The following is a 16558-nucleotide window of genomic DNA, read 5'->3' on the forward strand; positions in this document are numbered from 1 at the left end:
TCTGTTTCCAATAGAAGCATTTTGCACTCGCGTATTTTTCTTGTATTTAAGAAGTTTTTAAATTATATCCAAAGAATTTTCACTAAACAGTAACATTCTAGAAGAGTCAAGGAGCAAATTTATGTAATTCTCTTCAGAAAAAATATGAACTTAATGTGTTGAATCTTCTGTCAAAGTTAAAGCGTCTGGAAATGGTGTTGAATTAGGACATTTACCCTACTGTGTTTTTCCCTACTGATGAGTAATTATGAAACTTTAAAATCTAAAATGATTTGACTTCAACAGAGAAATATAGTGAAATAAAAAATCATATGTTGGTAATAAAGCTTGAAGTTTTAGAACATGCGTGTACTAAAAGCTAATTTTCATTTCCAACACTCTAATTAAATAATAGAAATTTTCTATTTCTTACACTTTCTTCTGATTAGCTTTTTTTAATTGTAATCTTAATTCCATTAATTTGTACTAAAAAGAAGAATATGCAAGATATGCTACAGATCGATTTACTAAAGTTTTTTTTTTGACTTCGCCCAATCTCTTTAGAGTTTTAATCTCTAATTAACTTTTATATCCTGATTTGTAATTTCAATTCAAATTTTTATATTTCTATTTTGTCTTTGTTTAGTACATAAATGTACTAAATATTATCTTTTCCTCCAATATTTGTTTCAGTCAATCATAGTTTCATCGTAATAGCGCTATAAGACGCGTCATAAATTATGTACTATAGTATATACTAAAGAAACCTTATCTGTTTCATTTCAATGTAAATAGCTTCATAAATCTTTTCTGAAAGTTATCTATAAAACAATTTTATTCAATGTTTTTTTCAACTCTGAACAAGCAATTTAAACGAAAATTCTCCAATGGAAATTTGGAACTTCCAACTTGGATGAAAATTGATTTCCGCGAACGTTGAATGAATTTCGCGTTGATTTTCATTCTTTCTTCTACTTTTTCCCTTTTTTTTCGCATGTGTCTGACAAAAAGGGAAAGTCTTGTTATCACTGTGTGAGTATTTTCCAAATGAAGGGAGAAAACTGTTGATTTTCCACTGGGTTTTGCAAGAGCTGGATAGAATTCCGATGTCTTGGGTGTAAAAAGAATATCGTGAGCGACAGAATATGAATGCGTAATTATTAATTCATTAAATGGATGAAATAATGGGGGCGATTTTCATTAGATTGTCGTGCTTAGCATTGTTTTATTCGCGCAATATTCACAGGAATGCAATTACTCTGTTAACTTGGCAAGTTGTAAATTGTCAGGATAGAGTAAATGTTTGGCGATTTGTTGGTGTTACTCTGCAATTATTTGTCTCGATGGAGAATTATTGCGAAAAAGAAATGTGTCGGGGATGTCATTAAAATTTAGTGATCCCTACTAAATTGATGTGTAGGTTTTTTTGTCTCATATTCACCTTGACACTCGTTCTCAGTCACACCTCAATTAAGTTGTAATTCAATGGGCCCACACCCCCACTGTATATATTCTGCAAATATTTTCTGCCATATCTGCAATAAAATTTACGTTGCCTCAGAGAGATATCAATGTGGGGGTTGGCTGTATAAATGGATGATTTCGGGAAGAGATATAGAGAATTTCATATACTAAAGATGATGGCGATATAAGTACCTAAGGTTTAGTGTATATGAGTTTCTCTATATGCTTTTTAAGTTGAGGAGAATGTTGGTGGGAAAACTTGAGGGGAATAACTTTTTAATTTGCCATGTGAGATCCGAACCAGGAACACTGCAAAGTGTAACAAAAGACAGATGAAGCACAAGATATTGCACTACATCCTTGAAAAACTTCTCCAGAAAGTTCAATTGAATTTTTCTACCAACAGGGAAGAAAAAACCCAGTGTAATTTTTTTTTAACTGAGAGTTTTTATAATCTTATTTTTTTTTGCTTACACAAAAAGACGAAAAAAAAACCCTTTAGAAAATGTCGGAGTTATTTCTAAAGTTTGAATATTTTAATATTCTTCAAGATCATTAATATGGGCGTTATAGATCAATTTCGAAATTTATAACAAAACAAAAAAATATTTAGAACATGTGTGTATTAAACCAACTTAGGGTAAAGGCTCATAATTTTGTCCAGTCTGCTTATAAGCATCGATGTTCCAAGTTTGAAGTGCGATATTTTCAATACTAACTGACTTTTTTCGTTACTCTCTTTTCAGAAGAGTTTTTTAGAAACTTAGCAAGGGTTTATCGTCTTATTTTTGCTAAAATTAGTTTTAATACTTTTAAAAATGAATTGATATGTAGAGGTGAATTTGACTGTTATTTTGGACAACTTGGTTATTAATTTGGACAACTTGGCTGTAAATTTGGACAGCTAATCCGCCTCAACAGGATGACCATTGTTCTTCATTTCATGAACCAATCTAGCCAAGTCCTCTTCCTGTTCATGTAAGGGAAACGTAGAATGTCATAAGAAGCCCGGAAACTTTCCATATCATTCATTAAAGTGAGTTGACTTCGGTACTCCAAGTACGTGCGGATTCGCTCATTCCCTGGCCTATCCAGGAGCCTTTCAAGGCTTTTCTCTTCTCACTACATCTCGTTCGTAAAGATGATGCTCCTTTGTTTCTCCAGGCATTTGTCCAACCTAGTCATCACAAAAGCTAAAACTTCTCGAAATTTCGTGAGAAAACACCTGTCCAAAATAAGGAGTAGAGTAAAGGCTCATAATTTTGGACACTCTGCTTATAAGCATCGATGTCCCAAGTTTGAAGTGCGATATTTTCAAAACTAATTGACTTTTTTCGTTACTCTCTTTTCAGAAGGGTTATTTAGAAACTTGGCAAGGGTTTATTGTCTTTGTTTTTACTAAAATTAGTCTTAATACGTTTAAAAATGAATTGATATATAGAGGTGAATTTGACTGTTATTTTGGACAACTTGGCTGTAAATTTGGACAGCTGATCCGCCTCAACAGGATGCCCATTGTTCTTCATTTCATGAACCAATCTTACCAAATCCTCTTCCTGTTCATGTAAGGGAAACGTAGAATGTTAAAAGAAACCCGGAAACTTTCTATATCATTCATTGAAATGAGTTGACTTCGGTACTCCAAGTACGTGCGGATTCGCTCATTCCCTGGCCTTTCCGGGAGCCTTTCAAGGCATTTCTCGCTATATCTCTTTCGTAGAGATGATGTTCCTTTGTTTCTCCAGGCATTTGTCCAACCTAGTCATCATAAAAGCTAAAACTTCACGAAATTTCGTGGGAAAAACACCTGTCCAAAATAAGGAGTATCACCTCACTGGTAAATGTCTTAAAAAATTTCCCATTTTTCACATGAAAAATCTAATTCACAAGGCAAATCTCACTTCAGGTCAAATTTACAAATCACCACTAACGTAAATCAATACAATATTCACTGAAATTTCAGCAATATCACTCTAAAATACCGAAGAAACATTGTTAGTACTTCACCACAGCTAAATAAAACTGAAGTAAACACGACCCGTCTGACACAGGGTAAGGGGGACCCAGCGTTGAGCCATTAATTAACATCCAGCTGTAGGCACTATTTTAGCTCTCATAGGAAAGATCCAAGAAGTAGGCATAAATTTAGGACTGAATCTTGCCACGTACATCAATGGCGGTGAAGTGAAACTGTCAATTGCACATCCTGATTTCACCTTTGAATTTTATACAAATGATAGAAGCTACAAAGATAAGAATATGTTTTATTTAACCAGTATGAGCGATTTAACACTTTAGAAAAGCAAAAACTATTCTGAAAAAAATTGTCTTCTAAAAAATACCCTCGAAAGGAAATAAAAACACGTATTTCAAAGTTGCAAATTTGTTTATAGTTACCACGACACTTTTCTCTACACGAAACGCACTCACGCTCATTTAATATTATTAAAAAAAGACTTAAAACACTGAGAATCTTTGCGAGAATTTTAAAAACAAATAAAATCTTTTGGAAAATATTCCATCTTGTCACTGACAGCCGAGCAACAAGGCCGGCAACATAAATTTCGTAGTTTCGCTGCTCACCACCATGAACGCAAAACAGTGTCATTCACATATATTTAGTAAGGGGTATTTTGTATGGGAGCTTCTTAAAAGTAAGGTAGGGGCTAATTGAGGCTAAAATCCACGCTTATCTGGTCAGACGGGGAAGTTCTGTCATATTTCTCGTAAGCAATTGCTCACACTGAATTTTCAACAAAGCAATTTTAACTCAAATCATATTCAAAATTTAACGTATTTAGTGTTAAAATCTTCCAAAAAGAACAAATATTTAGATAGAATTCATTATTCATCAAATATTGGAATAAAAATCCATCATTTTAATCAATTTATTTTTAGTGTCCAATTTTATCCTCAAAGTGTCCAAAATATGAAACTGGACAAAATTATGAGCCTTTCCCCTAGTTAATGTTTCGCCAACTAAGCACGGAGTCAGTTTTTAAAGTAGTCCAGGATTAAATTGGAGGACTATTGTTTTCACGAATCGACATTCAATACATCTAAGAAACTTTATGTCAAATTTGAGTTATCTTGTATTAAGGGTTCAAAAGTTATTATAAAATTACTTCCCCTTTTTCCCAAATATGGCGATAAGTGGTTACTCCACCCTAATAACGTTTTTTTAAGATCAGCAGTTAAAAAGTCTCTAGGTGAGACTATTTCTCAACTGAATGGGATTATGCAGGGATTCGTTGGAAATGTCTTGGAATTTTTGATAAAGCTGAACCAATTCCAATCGGTTCTGAATCGATAAGTAATTTTTATCCGAAAATCAAATGTATTATTCCGTTCGAAGTTATTTGAGGATTAGTTCTGCGTGTACCGGTAAATAATAAATGATGCAAAAGTGCTTTTGAAGTGTAGGATCCAAGTCACGGAGTTCGAGGTTTTCGCTAAGCATGGGACGCTGTGCCACCTCTTTCAAATCCATTTTTGCTTTCTTAACGCATATAGATCTTTATTTCATTGTGAACATAAGTTTGAAAAAGAAAAGAAAAAGGATACCCGAAGACTTGCACATAAAGAAGGAAGGAAATGCAATAAGTGATGAAAAATGTTGAAATGATATTTTCATATCTATTTATGGCTTAAAGTCTATATGCATAAAACTTTACTATTCTACGTATTCATAAAAATTCAATAGCTTTTAATGGGATAGAGAGAAAAGATGTGAAGAAAAGAAAATTGTGGAAAATATAGTCGAGAACAGCCTCAATATCATCAATTATATTAATCTTCTTGTGAAAATTTCATTAAATGACACTTTTCTATGGGATTGTTTCATTCAAATGTCATCAAAGAGGAGATGAAAATGAAATTGAATAAAAAAAAAGAATCACAAGACAAAAAAGCTCAAATGACTAAAAAGGTACACAATAGAATTTTCATTTACCCCGACGAATGTAATCAGAGAATATGAATATCACGAAAATGATGCCGCTCTAAGTTTTATTTGCATTGAAAGATGAGCATATAGTTATTTTAGACATGTTCAGAATGACTTTGAACAACAGACTTGTGAAATAAATTAAACTTTAATAGTGAAATCTTACTATTGCCAATTTTTTAACGTGATACGTTTTATACTAGACATTGTAATTATTTCAGACTTAGAACATTTTCCTTGTTTTAGCGACGTTTTCCTTTTTTCGTGATGACGATGGCAATGTGATATGTAAATATTCACATTCTAATGGAGTAAATTCTTCCTCCTTGAAATTTCCACGTGAATATTTAAAATTCGTTGACAAGATGAATTTAACATTTACACAGATGGCTTTTCCTGCATTCTTACACAACATAGTCACTCACTCACAGAGGAACTTGATAAAATTGTAGAAATATCTGGTTTCGTCGTCAATTTATATATTCTCTTTTGCAGACTTCACGATATGTCTAACCAAACGAAGCAACGGATTCAAGTTCCTGACGGCCTTCGTGATGTCCTACTAGAATTCTCAATAGCCTACCTCTTGGAGCAGCCTGGTGATGTGGTGGATTATGCTGTAGAATTTTTTACACGACTCCAGGAGAATCGCAAAACAAATATGGTAGCCGTAGAGGCACCATCACCGGATGAAAGTGTTATGTCCCAGGAGGAAGGTAAGTGAAATTATACTGCAAAAAAAATCAATTTATTTTTTACTCGGATAGAAAGTTCTCTTCGGTTTGTTTTTTTTTCTTGCTTTTAAAAAAAATATATTCATCTCACGATGTGGATGATTCTGTAAAGTGAAAAAAAATCTAAATGCATTTCTTGGAAGTTTAGACAAAGCTGTAGGTTGCAGAATTTAATGACAGGAAGTTAATCTTACTGATTTTTTACCCCTGAACTTTGCGACCATAACAAAAGTTTCATATTCCAAACTGAAGAGATGTAGTCGACACAAATTGGATATCAATTTACAGATTTTACTCTAAGAAAATGGAAAATTAAAGGAAGTCTATTTATAAAATTTGAATTTTCCTTTTGTGTAATGGATTTCTTAGAAAAAAAGTCCCACCGTTCTACAAAACTTCGTGACTTTCTTTGGTGCACTCTACCTAATATAGGGGAAAATGCTCTCCCTTCGAACGTTAATGCTTTCGAATAATGTGAATTTCTGTGTTTCGTAAGAGATTTTCACTAAATTATCACGGAATTGTCAACAATTGATGATAAGCCAACTAATATTTGATAGAAATGTGTAAATCGCTTAGGAAAACTAAAGGAAAATTCACATTATTCGAAGGCATAAACATTCGAAGGGAGAGTACTTTCCCCTACTTGTGATTCAATTTAAGTAGCATAAAATATATTTTTTCTAATATTTAAGATCATTTCTCTGATTCAAAAATTATTCTTCAAATGTTGATCTGTACAGGAATAGAATAGGGATGCTTACTCCGGACTTTGTTTTACTAAGTTTCATTGTAGGAAAGTGGAAATTTTTATTTTTGATTTTTTCACTGAATGCTGGATTGATAAGTGAATCAAAATCTAAGGCCTCTCAATCCGAAGGTTGATACTTTTTTTCCAGTTAGGGTAAATGTACCAAATTTCGGCCAACTTGCAATTTCGGCCACTTTGTTGAAGCCTTGAAATCTGTTTTTCGTATTTCGCCAATTCTTCGTATTCCCATTCAAAACCATATTTTTTAGATATATTTTTGATAAACCATTTGTCTTTATATACTAACGAAATGACTTAGAACAATTCCCACTAGGGTAAGTGTGCCAAATTCCGACCAGCTTGCAATTTCGGCCACCTTTTTTGTTCCTCTAATTTTCATTAATTTTTAGTTTTTGCATTACTCTAAAGATTATACAAAGCAAAAAAAAACAAAAAAAATTCTTCGACGAACGAGATGATGTGAAAAAGGCTTTGGAAGAATTCCAGAAGGACAAGGAACTATGAGAAACAAGTTCGCCAAAATGTTATCTAAAGCTGTGTTTATATTTTTATGCATTTTAAAGTGTATTAAAAATGATTTAAGAGAAAACAAATAAATGATAAATTATCTACAAGACTCCAAGCAACACTCCTTAAAAAGAAATACCAAAAAAATATCAATTTCTATTAAAAATAATACATTTTAAACTTAAGACTATGGCGCTTACATGCAACTATGCTAAAATTTGGTACAATTAACAATATTTTATGTGAAATGATTTTAAACTCTCAAAAAGGAGGTTACGAGATGTGTACCAAATTTTGGCATAGTTACAAGATAGCACCAAATTTCTAAGTTTGAAATATAATATTTTTAATACATATTGAAATTTCTTGTTTCTTCTTTTTCAGAAATATTGTTTGGGACCTTTAAATAGTAATTTATCATCCTTATTTTCTTTAAATTTATTTCTAAAATATTGAAAAATTAATAAAAATACAGCCATAGTTTTGAGTAGGGGAGACTGGGGCACATGTAACCATTTTCGATGCATGCGAATTTGAGGTGATTTTTCAAGGACACCGTGATTTTTTGGAAAATATTTTTTAGCTCATGTTTTACCCTTGGGTATAGGCAATTCGTCGAGGGTAATGCGGATGCTGGAAAACAATTGAGTTTTCCATAAAAATAAAATTTGTGTCCCTGTGCATTTTTCTCTTTTCACAAAATACCTGGGGTAGAAGTAACCACTTTCTGGGGAGGATGTAAACACCCTTTTTTCCCACCCTTGAAATTAACTTTGCACCACTCTCGATTATTTTAATTACTTAAGAGATATATAAAGACTGTATATTTTTCAAAAAATCACGACACTTTTTACAAAGAATAATTAAAATAGCAAAAAAACTAAAAGCATGCATATCAAAGACCTTTTTCAATAGATTTTCCCCATATTTTGACATCATGTGACTTTTTATTGAACACAGCACCACCAATTTTTTTCGTAATCTATGAATTATAGATATTTCGCATGAAGGTCAATTTCCCGCTCTTTTACCTACTCATTTTGTGAAATTGAAATTTCCTGATTACATCTACCCCAAATGCTGTTTTCTGACCAATTATTAATTCTTTTGAAATAATGAGAATCTCAATTTCTCTAGTAAATGCATTAATATAATCCTAAAAGATGTAGGAAAGAACTGGTATTGCTACATTTCGATTATTTTACACAATTTTTAATTTCCAGGTGGAAATCCAAATGATCAAAATAATCGAAATATCAACATTTTCAGGAAAATGATTTTTATTTTTAAAGTATATTAGGATTTTATTGACCAATTTATCTGTGGACATACATCCCCATGGTATCTATGAATGCTTATGGGTTTTATCCTCTGGAGTCTTAAAATTAATGAAAAAAATCACAGTGTTTACAACTACCCCAGATTACTACTGCCCCAGTTCCCCCTAATATTCCGGCCACTTTGAGTGGAATTTCGGCCACCTTGATTGTGACCACCTTTTATGAAACAACGGACAGAAAACTTCAAAATTTCATAGGGAAAGTGTAATATTTATTTTGTTAATAACATTTATATAGGGTAAGTGTGCCAAATTTCAGCAGTTTCATATAAGCACCGAAGTCCTAAGTTTGAAATGCAATATTTTTAATTCATATTGATATTTTTTGTTACTTCCTTTTCGGCAAGGTTGTGTGGAACCTTGAAAACTAGTTTATCATCTCTGTTTTCTTTAAATCACTTCCTAAAATATTGAAAAATTAATAATAATATGGGCATTGCTTTGGGTAGTATTCCGGCCACTTTGAGTGAAATACCGGCTACCTTTTTTCTGACTACCTTTTGTGACGCAACGGATAGAAAATTTCAAAACGTTAAATGAAACGAGTTTGACGTTTATTAGTTTAATACGTTTATATGACCCACAAGCCCTGAGATATTCTGTGTAATTTGTCCTGAAGACCTGAAGAGTAGCATCTCAAATTTACGCGCAGATTCCCGTAGCAATTTGCCCTTCCTGAACTCTTCCAAGGCTTTCCACATCATCTTTTTCATAGAAGCGATGGTTTTTTTTCTCTGGTCATTGTAGAATTCAGAAATTGAAGAAAAAAAAACATAAAATGAATAAGAAATTTAGGAAAGCAAAAGTTGTTGCCGGAATAGGCAACACTACCTCACTGGAGAGACGCTCACAAATTATATACTTTTTTACGCGAAATACAGGATCCAGCTGGGAAATTTCACCCGAAATTTAAATATTGATTCACTATTAACTTAAACAGACCGAATCTTTAATGAAAACTAACAAATTTTCATGAAAAACATCGAAGGAAAACCTTGTGCATTTCACCACAAATCACAAGACTGCTATAAAACATAAGCGATCTGTCACATTTTTTGTAAGACTGTTTTTCACACTGAGTTTTTTACAATGCAATTTAAATTCAAATTATACCTCAAATTTAACGGCCTTTGTGTTAATACATCCTAAAATGAATAAATATTTAAAATCAAAATGAATTCATTGACTATTCGAAGATTACATAAATAATTTTAATTAACTTATTTCCATGGCTGAAATTAGAAGCTGGCCGAAATTTGGCACACTTCCCCTAATCCACAAGTCCGGAAATATTCCGTTACATTTGTTGTAAGACTTTCCCACAGACGTTTCTATAACACAATTTTTATTCCAATTTATACCCAAAAATTTAGCGATCTTTGTATTATTATTTTGAAAAAGAAAATAATTGATTATCGAAAATTAAATGCATAATTTTTATAGATTTAGTTACTTAGCTGAAATTAATGTCAAAGTGACCGAAATTTAAAGATGGCCGAAATTTGGCACAGTTCCCCTAAATCTAAATTAATTTTTCTTTTATCATTTTTTTTATCTTCTTGATTTTTAAATTAGCTATCTCCTTTAGTGTTTTTTTTAATTTTTCAAAGATTGAAATATAAAAAATATAAGGTTTAACTTCTGAAATCGATTTTATTTGCGAAACCTATTTTAACCACATGCAATATTCAAAATATGTGGAAAGACGTTCCAGTTTACAGTTAAATTTACCTTTTTACTAATTTTGAGTGAGGAGCTTACTTGTATACTTCCGTACATTTAAATTGGGTTATAGGGTTCATAAATCACGAAAAAAAAAACCATTTCGAAATTGTCAAATGGTTAAAAGAAAATCATTAAAGAAATCGGTTAAGTACCGATGTTTTTGATTTTCAAATGCTTTTATGATTTATGAATCAATTTGATCTCTAGAAGACTAGTAAGAACCAAAAGATCATGCGAAAAAGTAATTCGTGGTGAGCTCTATCTCGAGAGTTTGAGCATTCCGCAAAGTTGGGACGCTTAGCCATCTCTTTTCTGTTATTATTATTAAGTATTCAAACAATCATAGAAACCGTAAAGGGCCGTTTTGCCACAAATCAAACAATATTGTTTTGGTAAAGATGGTGGAAGAGTGATACTTGGGGGGGGGGGGGCTGTGAAGGCAAGATAAATGTCTATAGTACGTTCACAGTAGGGGCACCAAAGAGCGGAAATCGATATCTCGTACCTTTTAGCTTCTATACCGGTAAACAGACAGAACAACGAATAAGCAGTCTGATAAGAGTCTGATCTTAATAATATCCCTACAATGACTATTTTGAGCACTATCATAGTCCAGTTCCAGTGTCACTAAGGGTATTGAATTAAAAATACAGATTAATTTCCCAAATCCTTTATTATCTAGCTAGAAATTAAATATATTGTCCAAAATGGCCTACCTCTCCCCTCTATGTTCTGATAAAGTACCTTATTTTAATCAACGAAACACGGTCTTTTCACTGCACAATTTTATTTATAAGTTTACCCTTTCATTTTTACTGTGAAAACTTTAAATAGAAAATGCTTCAAGAGTATTTCATGCGGCTTCAATTTGAAGTGACGTAAAAGTTCAACCTCAAGGAACGTCAGGTTGTACATTTGTTTATCTGCCCTTTTTTCTCTGTATACTTTATTTTTGCAACTATGTAGTTTTTTTTTGCCACGAAAGTTGTACTACTGAAAAGTATTCGTCGTCGTCAGGTGAAGGAGGAAAAACTATGGCATGTTTGCCTTCTTCTTTCCATACTGGCAGGCAGAAAAATATGAAATACAAGAATGTGACATGGGCCAAAGTGCATTTATGAGCAACTAACACGCGATTTTTCCACCAATGTTGAACTAAAATGCTGTAAAATAGAAGATATACATTGTTATATGGGGAGAGGTTTACTGAATTACAATATTCCAACAAGTAAATGATGGAAAGTTACTTTATTTCTAATAGGAAAGTTTGTGGGAGTTTTTTCACTTTTCAATTTTCTTTTTTTTTATCACTCACAGAAGTTTTTTTTAAGGAGATAAATTTTAGTAATATGGTAAGAATATCAAATTGAGTTTTCGAGAGAGAAAATTGTCGCGGGGTGGTTTCAGAGAAAGAAAAAAAATGGCAAAATTAGAATATCTCTTCTCGTCTTTTCGGCTGTATTTTTGGGTCTCATGAGGGAAAAGAAAATGTTACAAGAAAATGGGACAAAATTGTGATGCTCATTTGCAAGAGAAAAGAAACGTGGTTCTCCAGCAAGGCAAAATAATGTTGGATAATGGCAAAGTTTTTCTCTTTATAACTCGTACTAATTTGGAGCAATTTAGTGTATTTGTTTTTTTTTTCGTCTTGATCTCAAAAGGCAGAAATATAAGGTTGTAAATTTAAATTGAATCAAGGTCAATTGAATTCAACGACGGCAATGAGGGGGTTGATTCTGCATCGTAATTTCTCATTTGCCTGTTTACCAACAACAACAAAATTTTTATACATCAGATTATTTTTGGAATTTTTCTGTCACCGAAAAAAAATACCAAAATACTTTCTTCCGTGCTCAAATAAACCATTTCCTATTGAAAATAATTTGAGAAAAAAAATTCCACATTTCCGTGATTGAGAGTGGGTGAGCCACAAGAGTTGTCTTCTTTCTATATACAATTTGTCTTCTATTTTCATCACGTATCCGCAGAAAAATTAATAAATTTTACATGTTTGTTTTTGTGCAGGGTGAAACAAAAATTAGCAATTATTATAACCCATGACGAACTATAATTTCCAAAATGATATCTCTGTTTATAATCGAAATTCTGTCCAAAATTTTGCAATTAAGAGAACAACTTACAATTGCGTAACTGCAACAGAAAATTTTAATAGCGTACTTACACTAGACTTTACCAAAACAACATTTTATTTATTAGTTGTGCCATCCTTGTTTTAAAATTGTATTTAGGGTAAGTATGCCAAATTTTGGCATAGTTGCATGCAAGCGACAAAGTCTCAATTTTGAAATGTAATATTTTTAATAAAAATTGAATATTTTTGTTACTCTTTTATAAGAAGTGTTGCTTGGAACCTTGCAGACAGTTTATCATCTTTATTTTCTCTAAAATTATTCTTAACACATATTAAAATGAATAAAAATGCAGACATAGCATTGGTGGCCTATTTCGGCCATCTTCATTCTCATAGTTCCTTGCCCTTCCAGAATTCTTTCAATGTCTTTTTCAGATCATCTTGCTCGTCGAAGCGACATTTTTTTTGTTATTTTTTGCATTGTACAATCTCAAGAGTATGCAAAAATTAAAAATTCATGGAAATTCGAGGAACAAAAAATATGGCCGAAATTTCAAGCTGGTCGGAATTTGGTACATTCACCCTAAGAGCAAAATAGTGAATCCAGAAGATTTTCTTTTACTTTCCAAACAAAAAGACTAAAAAACTAACAAAAAAAAAAAAAAAAAACGAAAGAACTACTTCAAAAAGTAGCTCCCAACACGTTTGATACAAAATAAAACTGATTTATGTATATACATCAATATCATTTCCAACCGCTTATCCCTATTGGGGTCGCGGGCCCATGACACCCAGTTCGGGTTCGATCTCAAGGCGCTCCAAGGCAAGATTCTGAATTTGATTCAGCCACCTTGACCTAGGTCTGCCCCGAGGTCGACGCCTCCTGAATATGACCATACCTTCGAAGTTTTGATCTCTCAACCGGATGAAGCATCTTCTCGGCTCTTAGCTTTTCACTAACGGTGACGTTCCTCACTTGATCTCTACGAGTGATTCCCTTAACCGCCCGGCCGGAGGTACTTCATCTGGGAAGCTTGTACTCGCAATCTTATACTTTCGATTATTACTCAAAGGGACAGATAATCCTAACCGGCTTATGTAGGTGAGATTCTTAACGTGAGCTAACTCGGAGTGCATGCAAATTCGATTTGGAGCTGAAGTTGGGAGACGCCATTCAGTTATCTTGAATCAAATTCGTGAAATTATACAAATTTTGTATTTAAACCAAAATATCAAGGATTTGGATGAACTGGCACAAAAGTGATATATGGGTGAAATGTAGACCAGAATGTTCTCTATAATTTTCCCATAGAACATGATCTCATCGATTACTCAGAAGCCAAGATAATCGAGGTTTTTTGTTTCTTAACTCGTTTTTTCATCCAGAGTTCCCCAAGTAGTCATTTGTTGAACTTCAACTATATCAAAGAATTGTTGTCTTTTGTAGGAATTTCCATTTAAAACCCTATTTTAAGTGTCTTGGTGGAGTAGAGGCAGTCAAATTGGCATCTGAGTGATTTCAAAGCGTTATTATTGGAAAAATCAATTTTTTCACACTTAAACGGCAAAATCGGAGTGATAGCGTAGTCTGAGTGGAAAATGATGTATGGACGAAATGTAGAGACAAATGTGCTCTACAATTATGTTGAAGTAATCATCAAAATCGGTTCAGCGACAGTCGAGATAATTGAGGTTATGTGATATTGAAATTGGTTTTTCGACTGTGGCGCCCCTGGTGTTGGTCCCACGAAGTTCAAATATTCTAGAAAGTTGTAGCATTTGGTGAGATCTTTCGTTTAAGCCCTCATTCATCAAAATCGGTCACATAGAACCGGAGATATGATTTTTTGAATTTCGTGAACTTTGACCCCTCATATCTCCGGTTCTATTGAAACCACAGCGCGCATACGCACCATTTTGGAAACGTCCTAGACTGGACTACAACATACTAAAATTTCATTAACTTGCACAATGCCGTTTTTGAGAAAAGTGACTTTGAATTTCGATGAATTTTGACGCTATCACAGCGCCACCTATGGTGACTTTTTGAACTTCCATCTGAAAGTGCTCATCGAGACGAAACCAAAAAGGTAAAATTTAGGTCGCTATGTTAATTAGAACCGGAGATAGAGGCCGGTCAATGTTCGAACTTTGACCCCTTATAGCTCGGGTCAGGGGTTTTAGATCGACTTAAGGTTTTTTTTGTTTGATAGGTATAATCAACGGCTACAACATACTAAATTTTCAGCCCGATGCACAATGGAATTTTTGAGTTATTTAACTTTTAAGATTTAAAAATTTTCTTTTTAAAAAAAGCGCCCCTAGCGGTGGTTTTACGAACTTGCGATGTTAGAAGGGGAAGTGGCATTTCACGAGAGCTTTCCAAAAAGCCCTCACTTTTTAAATTCTGACAATTAGAACCGGAGTTATGGCCATTTTAAGAAATTTTTTTTGGACCCTTATAGCTCGGGTCAGGGGGGTCGGGGGACCTTAAGTTTGGTATTGATGGAAAGCTCTAAGGCCCAGCTATAACATACTAAAATTTGAGTCCGCTGAATGCCATAGGGGCGGAGCTATTGAGAAAACAAAAAAAAGGGGGGTCTTCAAAATGGCGGAAGGAGGGGTGGGGGGTGGGGGGTCTATGCACCAAGTTGCAATTTTCACCCGATATATAACCTTTGCCGAAAACCGCAAGTCGATATCTTTTTTAGTTTAGGAGCTATTAAGCTCCAAAGAGCGGCCGGCCGGGAACGTAACTTAGCCACATATATATTCGGAATCAGGAAGTGGCGAAACACATTTTGGCCAAATTTGAGGTCGATCGGACGACATGAAATTTTGTTAGGATTATAGTAGGTAAGATTGTTAAGAATCTCACCTAATATCAAGACCATAAATGAGAATAGCAATGGATACAGCTTTGAAAATCGATAATTTAGCCGAACGACTAAGCTCGGCCTTCCTCAGGACGCTTCTGCCAAGTTCCCTCATTACTGCATAATCTTGGCCGATTCGCGATGAGAGTTCTGCGTCCATCCTACCATGATTCGTGTTCATACCTGTTTCGGTACAAGCATTTATAAATCGGTCAACTGCGCGCTGAATTTCTTCATCGGAAGATCCAAAAAGAACCAAATCATCTGCAAAGATAAGATAGCTTTACTCTGAAATCCCCGAAACTTTCCGATTTGAATCCGTTTACAAAAACGCAACTATTACAGTTTCTGTACAATGGCACCTACGAATTCCCTCTCTCGGCACTCGGTCATACGCATAAAGTGGAATAGCATACTCCCAAGCCTTTTGCAACCTTCACCTGATCAGGTGAAACCTCATCCTTGGTGTTTGTACCAGGTCTGAATCAGCATTTTTTCTCACCAAGTCTGAACTTGACTATGTCTCGACAACTTCTTTCAGGAACTTTGGCATACATTATGCCGGGCAAACTTAGAAGGGATATTCCGGATATTCCCCTTTTCCTGTTTCCCTTCTTGAATATGGGTACGATGACTCCAACTTGCCAGTCCTTTGGTACTCTCCCACTTTGCCAAGCCACCTTAATGACGCTCGTGAGCCAACTGACCCCCCCTCCCCCCCTATACACATGAGTTTTAGCAGGGATTTATTACGGCAATTCCTGCGATTCCTGCAGCCCTTCCATCCTTCAATTTACTGATCGCATACAGGACTTCAGTCTCCGACGGATTACTTTCTTCCCTACCTTTACTCATGGGTACGTTACCATCAGTGCCTTGTTGACGACCGAGCAATTTTGAGAGGTACTCTTTCCAGCGACTTAAGACCTCTTCCTCTTTGGTCAGAAAAATTCCTTCCTTAGATGTTACTCGTTGGATGGAACTGCTCTTCTTTCCTCTTAGTCTTCTGACTGTTTGCTAGAAAGATTTGTTTGCCATTCTGTAGGGTAAGATGGGGTAATTAGGAATCATGTCTAATTTGGAACTGTCAGATTTCCTAACAGTTTTAGATGACAACAAGAAAA

General features: G+C 34.1%; 1 protein-coding gene across 3 annotated transcripts in view; it reads left to right on the forward strand.

Annotated features, from left to right (window-relative positions):
* LOC129804348 (cAMP-dependent protein kinase type II regulatory subunit) overlaps positions 1 to 16558 on the forward strand; it is a 117135-nt gene that overhangs the window by 14570 nt on the left and 86007 nt on the right. For all 3 annotated transcript variants that reach the window (XR_008751972.1, XM_055851587.1, XM_055851589.1), the window contains exon 2: positions 5885 to 6105. Coding sequence is in view for 2 of the 3 variants with exons in the window: in XM_055851587.1 (XP_055707562.1) it covers positions 5895 to 6105 (211 nt within the window). In the remaining variant the exon portion in view is untranslated. The remainder of the gene's footprint in view (positions 1 to 5884; positions 6106 to 16558) is intronic.

Source organism: Phlebotomus papatasi, chromosome 2 (genome assembly GCF_024763615.1).
Source record: "Phlebotomus papatasi isolate M1 chromosome 2, Ppap_2.1, whole genome shotgun sequence".
Taxonomy (NCBI): domain Eukaryota; kingdom Metazoa; phylum Arthropoda; class Insecta; order Diptera; family Psychodidae; genus Phlebotomus; species Phlebotomus papatasi.